At 38.0% G+C, this 17,038-nt stretch overlaps 1 protein-coding gene across 1 annotated transcript; it reads right to left on the bottom strand.

The window, feature by feature from the left end:
* Window positions 1-359: 359 nt before the first annotated feature.
* LOC142377855 (caM kinase-like vesicle-associated protein) lies at window positions 360-16,428 on the bottom strand. Its single transcript, XM_075462180.1, has 11 exons — window positions 16,199-16,428; window positions 4,661-4,799; window positions 4,423-4,554; window positions 3,607-3,681; window positions 3,313-3,451; window positions 3,026-3,146; window positions 2,805-2,880; window positions 2,558-2,694; window positions 2,357-2,435; window positions 2,142-2,229; window positions 360-1,874 (listed from the first exon to the last, which is right to left on the bottom strand). Exons 2-11 carry the CDS (start codon window positions 4,753-4,755, stop codon window positions 1,563-1,565), a joined length of 1,254 nt encoding a protein of 417 aa, XP_075318295.1. The 5' UTR covers window positions 4,756-4,799; window positions 16,199-16,428; the 3' UTR covers window positions 360-1,562.
* Between the last annotated feature and the right edge of the window lie 610 nt (window positions 16,429-17,038).

Raw genomic sequence — 17,038 nt, 5'->3', positions numbered from 1 at the left:
TATGATCATAATATTGCCAATCTTTTGGTTGTGAATACTGACATTTGATGTCTTTCTTAATTCAAGACTCTTTAATCCATCTCTGGATTTTTTTTCTACTCCAGCTATGTACATTTGTAAACATGTTGTCCTATCTTGATGCAGATAAATCTCAACCTTTGATTCTGTCCCCTGAATTTTTTCTACTTATTATTCTGAATTCATAAGTAAAAGTCAAATCTTTTTCGTTGTATTCCATGCGTATAGGCAAAACTCACCAATTAGTAAATACAATGACTGTCATGTACTATCAGTTCAAGGAAAGACCTTTGAAAAAAAAAAGAAACATCACTGGTTCAGAAAAATGATGATCTCCACAATATTTGTACTGATAATTTTATTCATTCACAAGCATTATAGCAACCAATTAGCTCAGCTAAGTGTTGCTAAATACACGTACGGTTAAAAAAATACACACACATATACACACGTAATGCAACTACATATCGTCGTACGGTATAAGGACTCTGCATGAACTTAATTTATTAATTACAGGTTACAACACAGCAACAAGTAAAACACCACACCACTGAATGCTCTAAATCTAGTTTCCTGTGTTGTCAAATAAGTGTGTAAGAGGACAGAATTACAAAAATCGCTACATCAACTGAAGACCCTAAACAGAAGAGCAATAAAACAGCTGAAACATTTCAGTGATTTCAGTAAGCATTTGTGATCATGTCGAGAATCATGAATGCAACAAATATTAAGGCACTTTAACTTAAAAATGTGCTGTCTTGCTGCCTTAAAATTCTAAATAGTCTTACAGTAAATTGTAGCACTAAACCTGTAGATATCTAGTCAAAATTTAAACTTAAGTTGATTCCATCAATTAAAAAGCAATTCTCTGAGAAAAGAAAAAAAAAAATTCTCTTGGACAGTGTCAAGCACTTTGTTGCTTACAAAACTGAAATCTTCAATTTGATGAAATATTTTCAACAAGCTTCTTTTCAATCTTACATCTGCCAATCAGGATTTTGCACATTTCAGCATTGTAAATTTGGTTGGATGTAATGCAATTTGGAGAGCAGATTTTAGAAAAGAAGACATTTTTCGAATTTTATTTTCAAATAACCAAATCTTTCAACTCATAATTTTAAGTCACAAGATACAAACTTAGGCTTGTAAGTTCTACTGCTAAAAAGTAGCAATTTGTTCAGGCAAATACATCTATATACAGGGACTTAATGAATAAAGATGAATTCATTTCACTAAATTACTCCATGAGCGATGAATGACCTGATGACTTTATACAGTTTTCAGGGAAAAGGCAAACAACAGAAGCGCTACTTTGCAAAAATCTTTAAAGGGTACTGTACACAAAAGAACAAGAAGAAAGGGGAGTGGTGGTCACTAACATTTAATCGGCACAAGGGACAAAAGATCAAATTAATGGTATTTTGGTATAATTCCTCAAACTGGGGTAGTCAAACAACACAGACACAAAATCGTGATGCCAAATTTATTGGCTGTACATGTGCTTGTTGGCTGGCAAGGGTCCTGTTTTTCTATTTGATTGGTGCCTACTCTCCTTTTCGCTGTGGCAACATCTGGGGAGCATCTCCATTGCACCGTGCCTGTTGCTGCTCATCCTGCCGGGCTGCATTGGGCAGGGGAGGTGCAGCGATGGTTGCAGTCTGTGTGCCAGGAGCCTTTTCTTTAAGAGCAGCTTTAAGGCTAACAGCAAGACTGTTGCTGCTGCCTGCTGGAGGAGCAGGAGCACTGCTGGATGTGTTGGGGTCAGCCGCAGCACCTGCAACAAGACCAGCTGCCCCGGAGTCTCCCTGCTCCGGGGCTCGAAGTCGCTTCATCAGGGTGGTCACTCTTACAGCTTTCTAAGAATGATAAAAACAAGTCGTTAGTTCATATGAAGTGAAAAAGCAATGCACAGCCAAATTTACAACCATCCCCAAAAGTAATTCAGACAGTCAAGAACCATTGTTGAAAAGCATTTCTTTGAGGAAAGACATTTTTTTAACCCTAAATTGTTTGGGTGATAAATTAGAGGAAAACTCCGTACACGCGACTAAAAAAATGCTTGAGGTCCATATATACAATAAATAAACATGCATAAGCCAAAGGTTGTATATGAGATGTGCTACCTTCCACTTGTCTTTGGCAAAGTTCTTCTCAATTTGTTTACAGACGGCATCTTTGATGTTTTTATCTGAGGCAGCATTTCCAGAAATCCTTAAAGAAAGAAAAACAAAAAACAAACAATAAAAAAATTCTCTGGTCCACTTAATAAGATTTATGATTTCAGTTGTGTTAGTGGAGACATTTGTATTTGATTCACTGTTTTATTACTTTTATTTACCATTCATGGGCTATAGCTTCCTGAGCAGTCAATCGCTGATCTTGGTCCACGTCCATCAAAGATGCCACCAAGTTTTTGGCTGTAAAAAACAAAACAGGAAGGGGAAGTTCTGTGACGATTAATTAGAACTCGGAAAGATAATCTGAAATTTGCTCACTGCATGCACATGAATACAAACTCAGTAAAGTGTTTATCTCTTACCAGAGTCTGAAATATCATCCCAGTATGGGGAATCAAATTCATAGTCTCCTGACAAAATCTTTAGGAAAAGGTTCTTATCACGATTATCAGAGTCATCTTCTTCAGCATCATCATAGAAAGGAGGGTTTCCAGACAAACTGTTGAGTTGGGAAATCAAGACCATAAAAGGAATTTAGTACTCCAGATGTAAAACAATTCTGTCAGATAATTACTAATAATACTTGCGAGTATGTCAGTGAGCACTTACAGTATATACATGGTGACACCAATGGCCCAACAGTCCACAGGTCTTCCATATCTCTGCCTCCCAACCACCTCAGGAGCTAAAAGCAAAATAAGTATTCTGATAATGTGTTATAGACTAAAAGATCCCAGGTTCTATCGGGAGGTTAAAAATGCAATAAACTGCATGGATATTTAGCATCAATTGAATTATACTGATTTAAAGCCGGGTGTTGTGTCACTCACCAAGATACTCTGGAGTTCCACACGGGTCTTTAATGAGTCCATTTTCCAGTTTTGCCAGCTGAAAGTCACTGATAACAATCTTGGAGTGCTTCAAACGATTAAAGTACACCAAGTTCTCCAACTGCATGAGTGAACAAATAGACTTTTATCAACCTTGTAAACATTCACTCTAAGATAGTGTTTAGTCTCTGTAATCGTTGTTATAAAGTTATTCATACACTTCATTTTCTATTTGGCTTGTAATGAAATGCTGCTGCTTTTCACTAGGTGTCAGCAGTGCAATCTACCTTGAGGTTTCTGTGGACGATTTTCAGAGAGTGCAGGTAAGCTACAGCCTCCAACACCTGTCGCATAACATTGCTGGTGTCCCTCTCTGAATAGTAACCTTGATCTAAGATCCAGTCGAACACCTCTCTTCCTGTGGCTCTGACAAGATGAGACATCCACATTTGACACATCATTCATGTGTAGCACACTGTTTATTGATGACATGCATGCAAAGGGGGAAAAATTAAGCTGAAGAAGTACATTGCAGACAGGGCTCTGCCAAAATTTCTGTGTAATGCCTTAATGGTACTTACAGCTCCAGGAAAATGAAGTACTCTTTCTTCGTTTCGAATGCATCAACCAGCTGAAGGATGTTGTGATGTTTTACCCTTTAAGTAGTAGGACAATTATTAGGAACGGGGAAGATAAAGGGATGCATGAACAAGGCAGTAATATAATCACAATGCCAGATATTCATGATGTTTGATGTAAAACTGACAAATACACCAAATCGGTGAAAAACTGCCAGAATGACATCACCACACTTGAGTGCAGCTTAGGGCAAAGTAACAGAACATCAATGGATTCAGCCGAAGCCTCTGTAAATTAGTGACAAATCACAATAAGTAAGTGTTATTGTGCTATTTGAGGCCTCATAAATAATTTCCAATTTAGTAATAAATGTTTCAATCATTGTTGGGCCATGGACGTTAGTGAATGCTGTAATTTATTTTCCTGTGTGAGAAGTTTTTAATTGACAAAAAACCCAATTTCCATTAAAGTTAGGAGGTTTTTCTAAAATGCAACAAACACTCAAATCTATAATTATGAAGAACTGATTAGTTTTTTTTCTAATGAAAGCATAGCCAGTACTCTAGTGAGAAAAAAAAGAAAACAAACACAAACAAATCAGGTTTCATTAGTAACAATCATGGTTTATCTTACACAGCAAACTTGCACCAAGGACCAGACCTTTACTTTCTTTATTGCTAATGCATATCATAATTTGCCTTTTGTCTTTCACTTGACCAAAATGCAGCAGTTCACTGCTCATTTGTGATTACAATTGTCCTAGTAAAAGGACAGTGCCTCAGACAAGCTCTATAATGAAAGCTCAACACTTTGCTTACATCTTTAAAATCATTATCTCATTCTTGGCAGCTTTCCTCACTTTCCGTCCATCCTTTTTGTGAAACTTTTTACACGTGTACATTTTCAAGGTGGTTCTATCCTTCGCCCGAAATATCTCACAAAACTCCTCTCTGTGAAAAAGATGAGAAAGCACACACTTGTAATATTTTGAGTCAAATCTTTGCAGTCTCTGCACACTTGTCAGGATTTACTGCAACATACAGTAGGTGTACTCACGATTTAACAATTTGTCCGAGGTCATACTTGTCAGTCACCTCTGAGGGACTGTTGTAATCCTTGTTTTCCCCGAGTGTCAGACAACCAAATGGCATGGCAGCTTGTACCCTCACCAGGGAATGTCCTACCACAGCACAACCTATCAACAAGGTGAAACATCTTAGGAACAATCAGTAAAGAACTATTTTACACTCACATCCACACAGTGCAGTCTACAGGAATCTATAGCCGTGATCTCAATTATATAAATCTTAAAACAATTCAAAAGCAAATGTATTGTAAAACTGCACCCAAATGTGTTGACAGATAAACAGCTTCATTTGTGGCGCTAACAGATTAAAGGAGCCGTTTCTCAATGATGTACTTAACACAAAATGAATCCAGTAAATCCATGCACACATTTGTAGGGAGATGTTTGGACTTATGATTAATTCTCTCCATAAATCTTTTTTCAGTCATACATCTGAGGATACTGTAGCTACGTGTAATTGAGCTTGTGGGAACAAGTTATTACAAATTATTGCAAGAGCAACTCAACATAAAAATGAATAATTTCAATAATGTAGTTATCTGCAGTGAGCTTGTTTCTTTCCACTCTGCAGTGAGTCAACCTTGTACTGCAGCAACAGCAGCTGCCGCAGCATTCATTTATCTGCTTTCGATAATAAGGACTATAAAGATGAACTCAACCCTGTAATAAAACTGTAACTTTCGTCTGCTTTACAAACCAGAAAGATTCACAAAATCATTTAATATGGCAGCCTCGGAGGAAAGAGTGTCAAAGAGTTCTGTGTTTCAATTTCAATTGAAGTTGTAACTATCCAGAGTTAGAATGACTTCCACACTATAGTTTAGACTTAAACGTTTAGACATTCTTAGCCATTAAGGGGAACATAATTAAGTACATAATGGAAGGAAAGGTTTAAGACTTTAATCCTTTACTTCATAACAAATAGATGCCTTAAAATGCACTATAAGCGTTTATTCTGAAGCTATATGATCACATAACTGATACTGTCATTGATATCCAATGCAACTTTGATTTTATTTGAAGTCATGTCTATAAATTAGATAATTACAGTTCTCAATATAATTGTCTTTGTCTGTTTCTTTGCTACTATCACTAGGCTAATCAATCTACCAAACTTTTATAAAACAAAACAAAAAAAGATATCAGGCATTTATTAAAAAAAATAAAAAATGAAAAAACACCTATTTCTGGTCACCTTTGAGTCTTTGTGAACAAAAATCTACATATAGAAGATATGAGGTTAATGGAAGAAATAAAGCCACAGCAGGATAAAGCCAAAGGGCATCAACCCTATACCATCAGTCAGCTCTTTCAAAGGGTTAAAAAAAAAAACAGTTTGGGTCTGTTAGTTTAACAGGTTTGTTAGTTTGACCCAGCTGTTTTCATACAAGTGAATAGAGATGATGATTATAATAATGCATGATCACAATAATTTGAAATAATTCCGACAACATGATTGCTTATTCATTTTGTTAGGCTTATCCTCACATAGGGATTAACAATCTATAGGGCAAAATCTTCTTTTAGAGTACATTTAATTGATCTGTAATGACTTAATCAGTGTATTAAACACTATATACAAGTTTACCCTAAAGCTGTAATTAATAGTAACTCAGATTCAATTTTCTAACTGTGACTTAAACTTAAAATTAGGGTGAATTGAGTTGCTGCAGCTGCTCTGCAGAATACTACACAGGTTCAGCTAAACCTCACTGCTTACAAAGGCTGCTTGAATGGAAAACAGACTGATTTTTTTGGCAGATCTTTCAATGGAAATGGCAGCCTGCACAGAAGAGTGGGAGTATAGAGATTCTGACTGTCTGTAGCCTCAGTCAAGACCAGAGACAGAGATTTCTCACAACTATCATGCCCAGAGGTCTCATATAAAGTAACTATAGCACAGAATGTGTCATCTTAAAAGAGAATAATCGAAATGAATGGAATAATGTGATTCTTTTTTCTTTTTTCACCAAGGAAAGTGTTTTTCATTCCATAACATGTCTTATGTCAGACAGGGGGAAGAAGTCTTGCAAATTGTTAATTTGCAGTGGCCATCAAAGTATTCATCCCCTACTGGGGAATCCAGTGCAATTTTGCAGGTAACTGCAAAGGTTTATGCGACTCCGATTTCTCTGTTGATGCAAATATGTACAATATTATAATGAATTCCTGTATATTTTGTATGTTCATACGCACACACAAACACACACACACACATATATATATAAAAACTCAAATTAATCAAATATTCAGATTTCTGTTTGGGAAATATAAATAAATAGAAATGTAAATCCTAAAAAAATCTGCCATTAGTACGTGAGGGACAACGAACCATCGAGGAATAAAAGAGGGATGGAGCTCACTGATTCTTACACAATTTTCTAATTGTGTAGACGTTTTGATGCCACTGGTGGCTTCATAAATGTAATTCCCCATTTTCATATTTAAACGTAACATTTCAGAGGAGTTGTAATAAAAAATGATGATCACACGCTGTGAGAAATCTACTAGAAAAATGTGACTGTGATATCTATTGAGAATTAAGTTGTTCATTTCTAGTACATTTTCTTGTAAATCATGGGAGCTGTCAAATTGACAACCGTAGGCTGTGTACATATGGGCTACAGTCCACAAGAGAACTCATTAGTCTTTAATCCAATCTGCACAGATCTCCAGTGTAAAATAGAAGCATATGTGTTTTTGCTTGGCTATCATAACTAAAGAAAGTCGTTCTCAACTAATGCTCATTTTAGCCTTGTAACTGATATTGATGAAAGAATCCACCTTTGATCCATATATGATCGATTGTTGACTTTTTGTTAACATTGAAAATAACAACATCAAGTTAATATGTTACTACTGTATAAAGTTGCCAACTGCAGGCAATACTAACGTAGTTTGGATTGAAAGCTAGAAGCATTTGTAAATCTACTTTCTGTAGCAAAAACAAATGAATCATGTTAAAGTACAGTTGAGGGTGAACTTTGAGTAGCCATAAGGATAATTTCTCTTTGTTCCAGTATTATTGGTCTATCTCAGTCAATGACTGTCACCAAAGGCAACTTCTCTCCAGAGTTGCGAACATATAAAGAAGGTGATTCCTTGCAGCAAGTGAACGAAGACAGAGACTGCTGAAAAGGACAAAAACAAAGACCCCATCTCTTAGAGCAAACCTCTGGCCCCAACAATGTCAAATTTCAGTTTACCATTTGCCTGTTCAAAATGCAGGATAGAGCAGGATGCCCATTTAAGAGGAAACCGTTCAGCTCTCAATGAGGCCAGAGTATGAGGAGCATTTCAGGGATGTACTCAAACTAAATCATACCGTCTGTAAAAACAACACCCCAATGAATTGTGAATATTTTCTGGCTTTTTCCTTGATTAATGCAAAAGTGCTGTCTATGTATCTAAATTATTTATTTTCAAAACAGAAGCCTCAGTCCTCTGTCATGGCATTCATTCAGACCAACACAGACACACAAACACACATTGGGCCTCATGAAAGAACATTTTCGTATTTTTATTCTAAATTTCTCTCACTTTTTTCGAACGAAGGTCTCGTACGAACACGCCACGTCAGATTCAACAAACGCTCTTAACTTCGGGAAAAGTGTGTAAACGACCTGCGTAAAGTGATGAATCCCACCCGTGCATATTTAAGTGCACGGGCACGAGGATAGTAAATTTGCATACTCCACGCCCAAAATTATACCATATTAGGAGCTGTGCTTCCTCGCTCCTGTGCCAGGAAGTGTTGAGTCATGAGAATGGCATCAAGGCGCAAAAAGAACAACTTTACGGGCTCTGAGACTGAAGTTCTGCTTTCAGAGACCCAAAAAGGAAAATCTGTCATTTTTAGCAGTGTCAGCAGTGGAATTACAGGACCTACTAAAGCGAAGAAATGGGAAGCAATTACGAGTGCTGTTTATAAGGTGTGTCACCTGTAGTTCGTAATGTCACCGAAATAAAGAAGAAATGGTTTGATATGAAAATGGCTTAAAAAAAATAAATCTCGCCCTGGGCAGGTGCTCGATGACTGCAACTAAAGCCGTGCAATCAGTTGTTGCCTCATCATGATGGCACTTTGATGGGGTGGTCCATGAGGGGGGTCTTCTGGCACCATACCTTCTGGTCTGCCTGGGCTGGTTCAGGTAGTAGGAGACGCTCGTTCATGGCAATATTGTGCAAATCTGGCATGCCTTCTCTAGGCTATAGATCAGTTTGCCCCCCACGCTGTATCGAGACACACCCACCTGGCCTTCAGCTCAGTGCGCTCCACGACAGGGGCACGGGTGTTTTGATGCGTATATGTGTCTCGTGCTCCAATTATGATTGGCAGCCCAGCCACGGCATGAAAGTCCCTCTTAATTTGTACTTGTTGGACAGCGGTGTATGGGAATTTGATGTACCATGGGAGATAAACTGATGAGAGTTTTGATGACCATGGGGAGCGCACGACTCACAGAGGACTGGGACACCCCCGATCTGTCTCCAATCTCCCTCTAAAAGGTTCCAGTGGCCAAAAATCTAAGGGTGGTGAGGACCTGGACGTATGGTGGAATTGGGTTTGATCTCTCTGGAGTTGTGGCTCTAGCAAGCTGCATATTTGCAGCAGCACAGTCCTTGGCAATCTAAATCGCGATGTCAGCCATTCGTCTGTCTCCACAAGGACATTTCCACGAGCCTGACGCCCTAAGGCATTCAAAAGTAGAAAGTCACGGTCAAGGTTACGCTTCCCATTGACCTTGTTATATACAGACTCAAATGAACCTTCAATTAGTGCATAATTTAAGTCAAACAGAATAATTTCAGCATCATTATGGGGTATAATGTATATATTTATGTTTGCTTCAAAATAATTAAATATACAATCCATTAGTCAAGCAAACTTGATTGGAATAACAGCGGACTATTTTACGAAACTCCTACGACAGGTGTGGATCACTCGTAAATTCTGTTCGTACCTGAAAGAAAACGTAAAATACGAAAAGATTGGTGAATGCGCAAATTCTCTTAAATCACTCGTACGCGCGACTTAAGACCAAATCTGTGCGTACGAACGGTTCTTGCATGAGGCCCAATGTTCTTTCAATAACGGTTTGTGCAATGTGAATTCAATCACCAGGCATGGAGTTCAGCAAAGCAGCATTAAGGGGTAGAACTGATGGGAGAGGATGTGATTTACTGAAATCATCATACTTATAATGAATCACAGATCCCCGTATCCGTTCTCAGAAGCATGAGTCACAGCACCACAGCACACCAAACACTGAACAACAAAGTCAGACGGAATTTGTGTAAACTTGTTTTCCTTTTGCAAAGCAGTCTTGGAGATAAAAGGATGTTCCTCATCAGAAGAGGAAGATAATAGAAGGCACCTGACTGTTGCTGAATCAGGGGTCTTTTATCTTGTACCTTTTAAGAGATCTGAATGATGTGCTGCCTTTTAGAGGGGATGTAAACCCTGTTTCAAATTAATAATGTCGCAGAGCTCTGCGCTGAAAAAACTTAATTGTGAACACTCGTTGGAGATAATGACAAAATTAGAGCTGTTTAATTTGATAAACAGATTATAGTTTCACACTGTTCACATAAATGACGCAGATAGAGGCTATGCGTCCTCAGTTTGAATTCCTTATTTTTTAAGCGAAACGGTCACATGAAATAAATCATGCACCTTGGATCAACAGCCAGTAGAAAATTTAAAGCAGAGGAAGTGACAAGGGAAACGGGAAGAGAAACAAGGAAAAACACAATTTTCCCAGCAAAGAAGCAATTTATGAGTCGCCCTGAAATTTAAACTGCTTTTGTTGTTCACCAGCTGCCAATCTATCACAGTCACAGACTAAGTCAGAAGAAGCAATTTAGGAATGCAGAATGAACCTGGATTAGTATTGAATAAACAGTGGATCATGAAGCCCAAATTTCTTTGCAGTCATCCTGTTTTCAGATAAAAAGAAAATGGTATATATCTAGACAACCAGTTGGATACCGATCGATCACAAACAGTGACAATATAAAGTCAAATAGTCATTGACAAGGGTCACATCAAAGCTCATTTGATGCGCTACCAGAACAGGAGCGTCCCTGAAGACCCAGCTCTTCAGAGAACATCTCCTATCCTAGCACTTACCCTGTACTTCCCTACCCCTTCTACTGCACTTTATCTTTCTGTACTTCCCTCTCTGCCTGCACTCCATCTCTACACTGTCACCCCTGTCACCTCTGACAGTCTGACTAGTGGTTTCCTTCTATGTAGCTTATTGTTGGCTTTGATGTTAGCTGTAATGTTATATTTTCATTTGTAAGTCGCTTTGGATAAAAGCGTCTGCTAAATGCAGAAACATGAATACAAAAACATTTTCTTGGGGGATATAGCGCACACAAATCACACATGTAATTTCCACATGTACCCAAATTTCACTGTTAACCAGAAAAAGCCTAAAAGAAAGCTAAGCACTGATTAGAAACTTTTTCTAACTTGACTGAAGTTAGAAATTGGGATTTTATATAGGACTTCTAACTTTTAGTTAGGGAAAGCAATACATTTCTTTAAACAGCATTCAGGAAGCTGTAGTTGGTGCTTCAGCAGATCAAGAAACTGACCAGCTCCATGAATGGAAGGCTCATGGCAGCAAAGAAGGATGGCTATATTAGCCACTGAATTATATATAATTGTATATATTTAATTGTAATCTCATGTTATTTTTTAGTTATGTTAACTGTAAACACTGAGAACAAACTAATAAGTTAGGGGGAAAACAATAATATATTACAGAATATTCAGTTGCCTGAATTCTTTATGCTAAATGTTCGGGTTTGAGAAAGTTTTTAGGTTATACATATTTTTTCAATATGATAAGAATATGCACAATGTGCAATTATAAAGCATCTATTAATGTACAGAATTATCAAGCATCTACAATGTAGAAAGGTATTGTTGCTTTGTGCTCAAATGCTTTGTCTCAGTCTTTAGGGTAAGTATATAACAAAATAATGACGACAATATAACAATTGTTGGCAATTCAGTGACCAACGAGTTTCTGACACTTCCCTAAGTTATTTATGATCAACTTTCTCTGAGCACAGCTTACTAAATGCTGATAAATATTTGTAAAGAACTAAAAAATTCTGAATAGGATTTATGTTAGAGGATCAGATCATCTCTCAGTCAACTTTAAGGTCTCAACTGGCTACTCAGGTACTAGAGGTCCTTATCCAAATCCTTTTTTAATGCTGTACATTTATAACTGTTTGTGGAAAATGCCTTCCAGTGACAGGCACCAGGTTTGGGAGCTAATTTCCAGTCAATCTTCAACCTGAACATGTCCAACTAGGTCATCCTTATGAGAGCAACCCATACCAGTACCCTCCTCTACCCTGCAGGAGTCTGAGTCAGACTAGAGTCCTCTGTCCATTAGAGGCGCAGGCAAGGGCTCATCCATCTGCCCCATAAAGAGTCACTCTTATTAGAAAAACAATTAAAAAAAAGCTTTGAATAATCTAGCCACAGGTATTTCTTGACCCAATCTTAACCTCCGTGGTTGGTGGCTGTGTTTCCATCTTCTTTACTTTGGCCACGTCTCTGTGCTTCGGGACTCTCAGAGGTAGATTGTAGTTCGGTAATAAGGAACTGGTAGATAATCAGTTCCTGACAGCTTTATCTTCACTTTATTACCAAGTGTGTTGAAGTTTGCCTTTCCTAAACATATGTTTATTGTTACCAAAGCATGCCTCAAGAGTTCTGTTATTTATAAGCACGTTTAATCTTTTTTTCTAAAATTTTGGGTTAAATGTCTTCTCTGGCTCACTTTACTGGAGTCAGTGAAGCTTAGGAAAAGACCACACTACCCCTCATAATACATATACATATGACCTAAAAAGAATTACATATAAAAATTAATAATCACCAAAAATCATCCTTGATGGCACAAGCATATTCCAAGATAAGCCAGTATTCATCAGGCGCAAAACGTGAAAATTATAATTTTTTTTAGATCAGGCAGTGTTATCAAAGATTATCAATTAAACACCTGACTGACTTGACTTTTGATCCTAATCAAACAAAACTTTCTAACTGATATACACGTTAAGTCGTGCACATCCTGACCATTGCCAGTGTCCAATGAAGACAACATTTTTTAGTGCTTTTGTGTGTAGTTCAGCCAGGGTCGCCGATAGGGGGGGACAAACGGGTATTTTGTCCCGGGCCCAGGAATGGGGGGGGGCCCAAAAAAAAAAAAAAAAAGGAATATGCGCATTAGTCCGCAAATATGTCTCAAAAATATGTTTCAGGCAAGCACGCCAATCAGGCTTTATTGATTTGAGAATCATCCCCGGTCAGCTGAATGACAGCCAGTGTAACGCGGCTCTGGTTTAAACTTATTTTGTTTAAAATAAGCCAGTATAGACATGGCAACATGTGAAACTGCCATTTAGATAGAGTTGAATATAACGAATGGGTTATAAACGTGACATTTTGGGGTAGCCTGTAACTTTCATTTAGACTGATTTGACTTGACACTTGCCAGATGAATGGGCTCTGCCTTGTTCCCCGAACATTCTCAGAAAGTTCAGCAGACATACACGCGGGTCTGGCGATTAATAAAAGTACCCTTAACATGATTCCCTTGGTCAAGTGAAAAATGGTTGATGAAATGTGCAGTTTATGAGCTCTAAATGAATAAAATAGCGTGAGTTTTATTGTGGTAGGATTTTGAAAGCCATAACTCCACTCAGTCCATATCCATATCCAGGCAAAGTGGTAAATAATCCTTTTGGTTTATCCGCAATAAATGAGAGACTGGGAAAGTAGAGGTGGGTGTGGGTGGGTTGCTACGGGGGGTGGGGCATTCAGAGAATTTTGTCCCGGGCCCAGCCAAACCTGTCAGCGGCCCTGAGTTCAGCTATTAGTCATGTTGTGGGGACTTAAATCTGTTTATGCTGTCACAATGTAGCTATGGGATCTCCCTGCAAGGACAAAGCAGGTCCACATCAGCCAAATCATTCATTTTAAAGGTTGGGTATGAGATCTTGGAAAAACGGTTCCTGCAAGCTATATTTTTGAAAATACACAACCTTGCCTCTCCCTTCAGCCCACCCCTCGAAACCACGCCTTCAAAACACATGAACGAATCACGAGTCTGTGAATGCGCAGGGGGGAGGGGGGCTGACGGTTGATTGGCATGTCAGAATCCAATAGAAGTAACTCTCATCATTACTTCTATTGCTCAGACATTTCCTCTTGCTACACCCTCTACAATGGACTAAAATATAATTTTTTTCCCCCAAACATTCTATTTTAGTGGGTGTAATGGGGTCGTGAGGAGGTTTTCAGACAATATGATAAAAAATGCTCCAAAAAACATCTCATACCCCACCTTTAAGGTAAGAGACATTTTAATTTTAGAGTTAGGTCAAGTTTGGTTGAATATAGAGTGGGGCAAGCAGTAGTTATGATTAAGGTAAAGTCGTCTTCGAGAAATTAATGTAAATCGATGTTTATGTTCTCTGAAGTAATGTCACATGCACACATACGGCTGTTTCGTCAAGTATGAAGCTGCCTTCTGTTGGTGACAGTCCATCTAACATTTCCTGTTGGAAGATGTGGGCTAAAGAAGTACAAATTGTAGTAATTTTTTAAGGTATGCATTTATAGATTTTAATATATATATGTTTTTTTTTTTATTTATTTAATTTTTTTTTCAATGTTGCTTATTCAGAATTGAATTGTTGGTCAAAGCAATGTGAAACAGTGGAACCAGGCCAGAGTGTCGGATTTGGCCACAGCTGAGCCTCTTCAAAGGGAACTGCTTGGTGACAGAGTGCAGATGGTCGTGATGATGTTTGGGCCAAATTTTATAGCCTGTCATGCCATTTTTATGATTTAAACGTTCCTCTTGTTGGCCGTGAATGCAGGTATCGCATTCATCATTTCTGATTAATTGTGATTCGGCTGTGCATCGAGTCCACCATTCAACGAGTTCTCAAGCATCACTGGCTCATCTGACCAGTTTCTTCTGATGTTGTTTTGTTGCCATGGTTTCCAAGTGCTACAGTATGCACCAATGTACTGTCTGTGCAGAGCATCTCTCTGTGTTCTTGTTGCCATTACTGGCCAAGATCGCTGCCACCTTGTGTGACTGTTGCTGAAGCCAAATCCTCTGTCCAAACTGATAATAATCCATCATGTTATTCCTCATTTTTATTAACCTGATAAATTATGACAGTTATCTGATAGCTACTTATAACTTACACAGGAATTCCTTGTGGTTTGAGGCTTTACATCGAATGATATTCCATTTGTTTTAAACCTGCTCCATAAAAAGGCTACAGCCCCATTCAAATAAGCCGTTTAAACACTATTCAGTGATGAAGTTTAAAGTTTGTCATTACAAGCCATCACTGGTTTAGAAAAGAAGAAAAAAAAGCACACAACAGCAAGAAAAAAAAAAACATTACAATGTGTTGTGTCTGTCTTCTTTTCAAAGCAATATCAGTTCACGAGACTGCATTATGTTCGATCTTTAGATGATGGACTTTCATAAATTACCAATAAATCTTTTTTGATTGTGAGTTTATCGGTCCTCAGTGAGCACCGTGCTCAAACTATATTTGTTTGCTGCATCATATCACCTGATTGTAAAGCTAAGCTTCTCAAACTTTTGTGCTTTAAATGAGTGACTAATCTGATGCTTTTTTATTTTTTTTGCAGGTTCCCACTACGCAACATTGGAATCCTTACAGGTATGGTTTTATGCCTTGATTTGTTCTGGTGAAGACAGTCGCTCTTAACATTCGTCTTCTTCCTTGACAAGAGTGTTCTGACAGGTTCAATCTCTTGCCCTGCTTCTGGGGTGTATGAAGTGATGGTTTAAGCGTTGCCAAAATAAGTGGGGATAACAATCAAAGCTGGTGGTATGTAAAATGATGACAAATAATGACAGGAAAGTGAGAACTCTGCGTGACTGTGAGAATGGTGAAATGAACTCAAGAAGTACTGCAGTGTAAGTGGATCTGTATGAAGAAAACTGTTTTGAAACTCTTTATGAACAACTGGTGGTAAGTTTGCTGTGGGTTTACTCATCAAGCTGCTCATATTGGGAAAAATGTCATTCAGGAAAGTTGTTTTCACCAAATGCAGCTTGCCCTGGAAATTTACTGACAACCTCAGGTTTGAAGCAGATTGACATTTAGGTTAAAAGCATTTTTGCATCACATTGGCTAGACTGTTCTTACAGTTGCACAGACAGCATGGAAACTACAGAGTAGGGTTTTAAAAACAAACAAACAAAAAAAAAAACTATTGAAATGACCTGATAATGTGTGATATTTCAACTTAAATATCTTACAATCACAAAAGTTGTATAAACAAAACAGGTACCCTGTTCATATCAGATGTAGTCAAAACCTACTCCTGTATATAAATCTCAGAAAACATTAGCCAACATTCTTCACCTCTCTGGCGATCTTTCGACGGTTTCCAAATGCAAACTGTGCTCACTTACCTTCAATAAAGTAAACTGGTGATAATCAGTAATCCAGCCCCGTGTCTGCTGTTGTGGTATTCTCTTTGAGCAGCTTCACGTTTCTTGGATCTCTGATGTTACAGGCAGCGCGTTTCCAGATATGTAAGATCCTCAAGCATTTCCAACAAGTCAGCTTATTCACGGGAGTATTACGAGGATGTGTGATGGTGAGAGCGGACTATGATGCAGAGAGGAGGAGAAGTGTGTGCGCTGTACTGTTTGATTGCGTGTGTAGCATTGCATCAAATGTTACGATATCGTCATTTTTACAACTTTTAACGTGAACTTACATGATTATGCCCATACTGCTCAACCAGGGGCAGTAAAAAAAACAAACTCGCAGCATCTTTTTTTCCCTTTTTTTTCAGAAGTTCTTACAGAAGTTGTATGCGAACATTTTCGTGGTTTTAATGTTAGATTTACTGATTTGAAATGACGTGCAGAATTTTGTATCCTTAGTTACATTAAGCTTTTTTTTTTTTTTTTTAATACACAATGGCACACATAATCTTTAGAGAGCTTGACAAATCACCACATAGGCTATCTAATATTGCAATTGCATTACCAAAATATAATTTAATTCCAGAATAAGGTTATGCTGTGTAAAGTATGCTGTTCACATAGTTATATAATGCAAAAGCAGGCAATAACATCACTGCAGCTCTGGCACATAAGCAGAACCTGATGTTCCATACTAAAAACGCACCCTGTCCATACTACAGCTCGAAGGGGCACCCAAAAAGATAGATCCAAGTTATGTATATCTAGTCCTTAATATCTACTAAATAAAAACTGCAATCTGTCCCATCTAGGTTGAAA

Source organism: Odontesthes bonariensis, chromosome 3 (assembly GCF_027942865.1).
Source record: "Odontesthes bonariensis isolate fOdoBon6 chromosome 3, fOdoBon6.hap1, whole genome shotgun sequence".
Taxonomy (NCBI): domain Eukaryota; kingdom Metazoa; phylum Chordata; class Actinopteri; order Atheriniformes; family Atherinopsidae; genus Odontesthes; species Odontesthes bonariensis.
The sequence above is the reverse complement of the archived record's forward strand: the minus strand, read 5'-3'. Positions and strand labels throughout refer to the sequence as shown.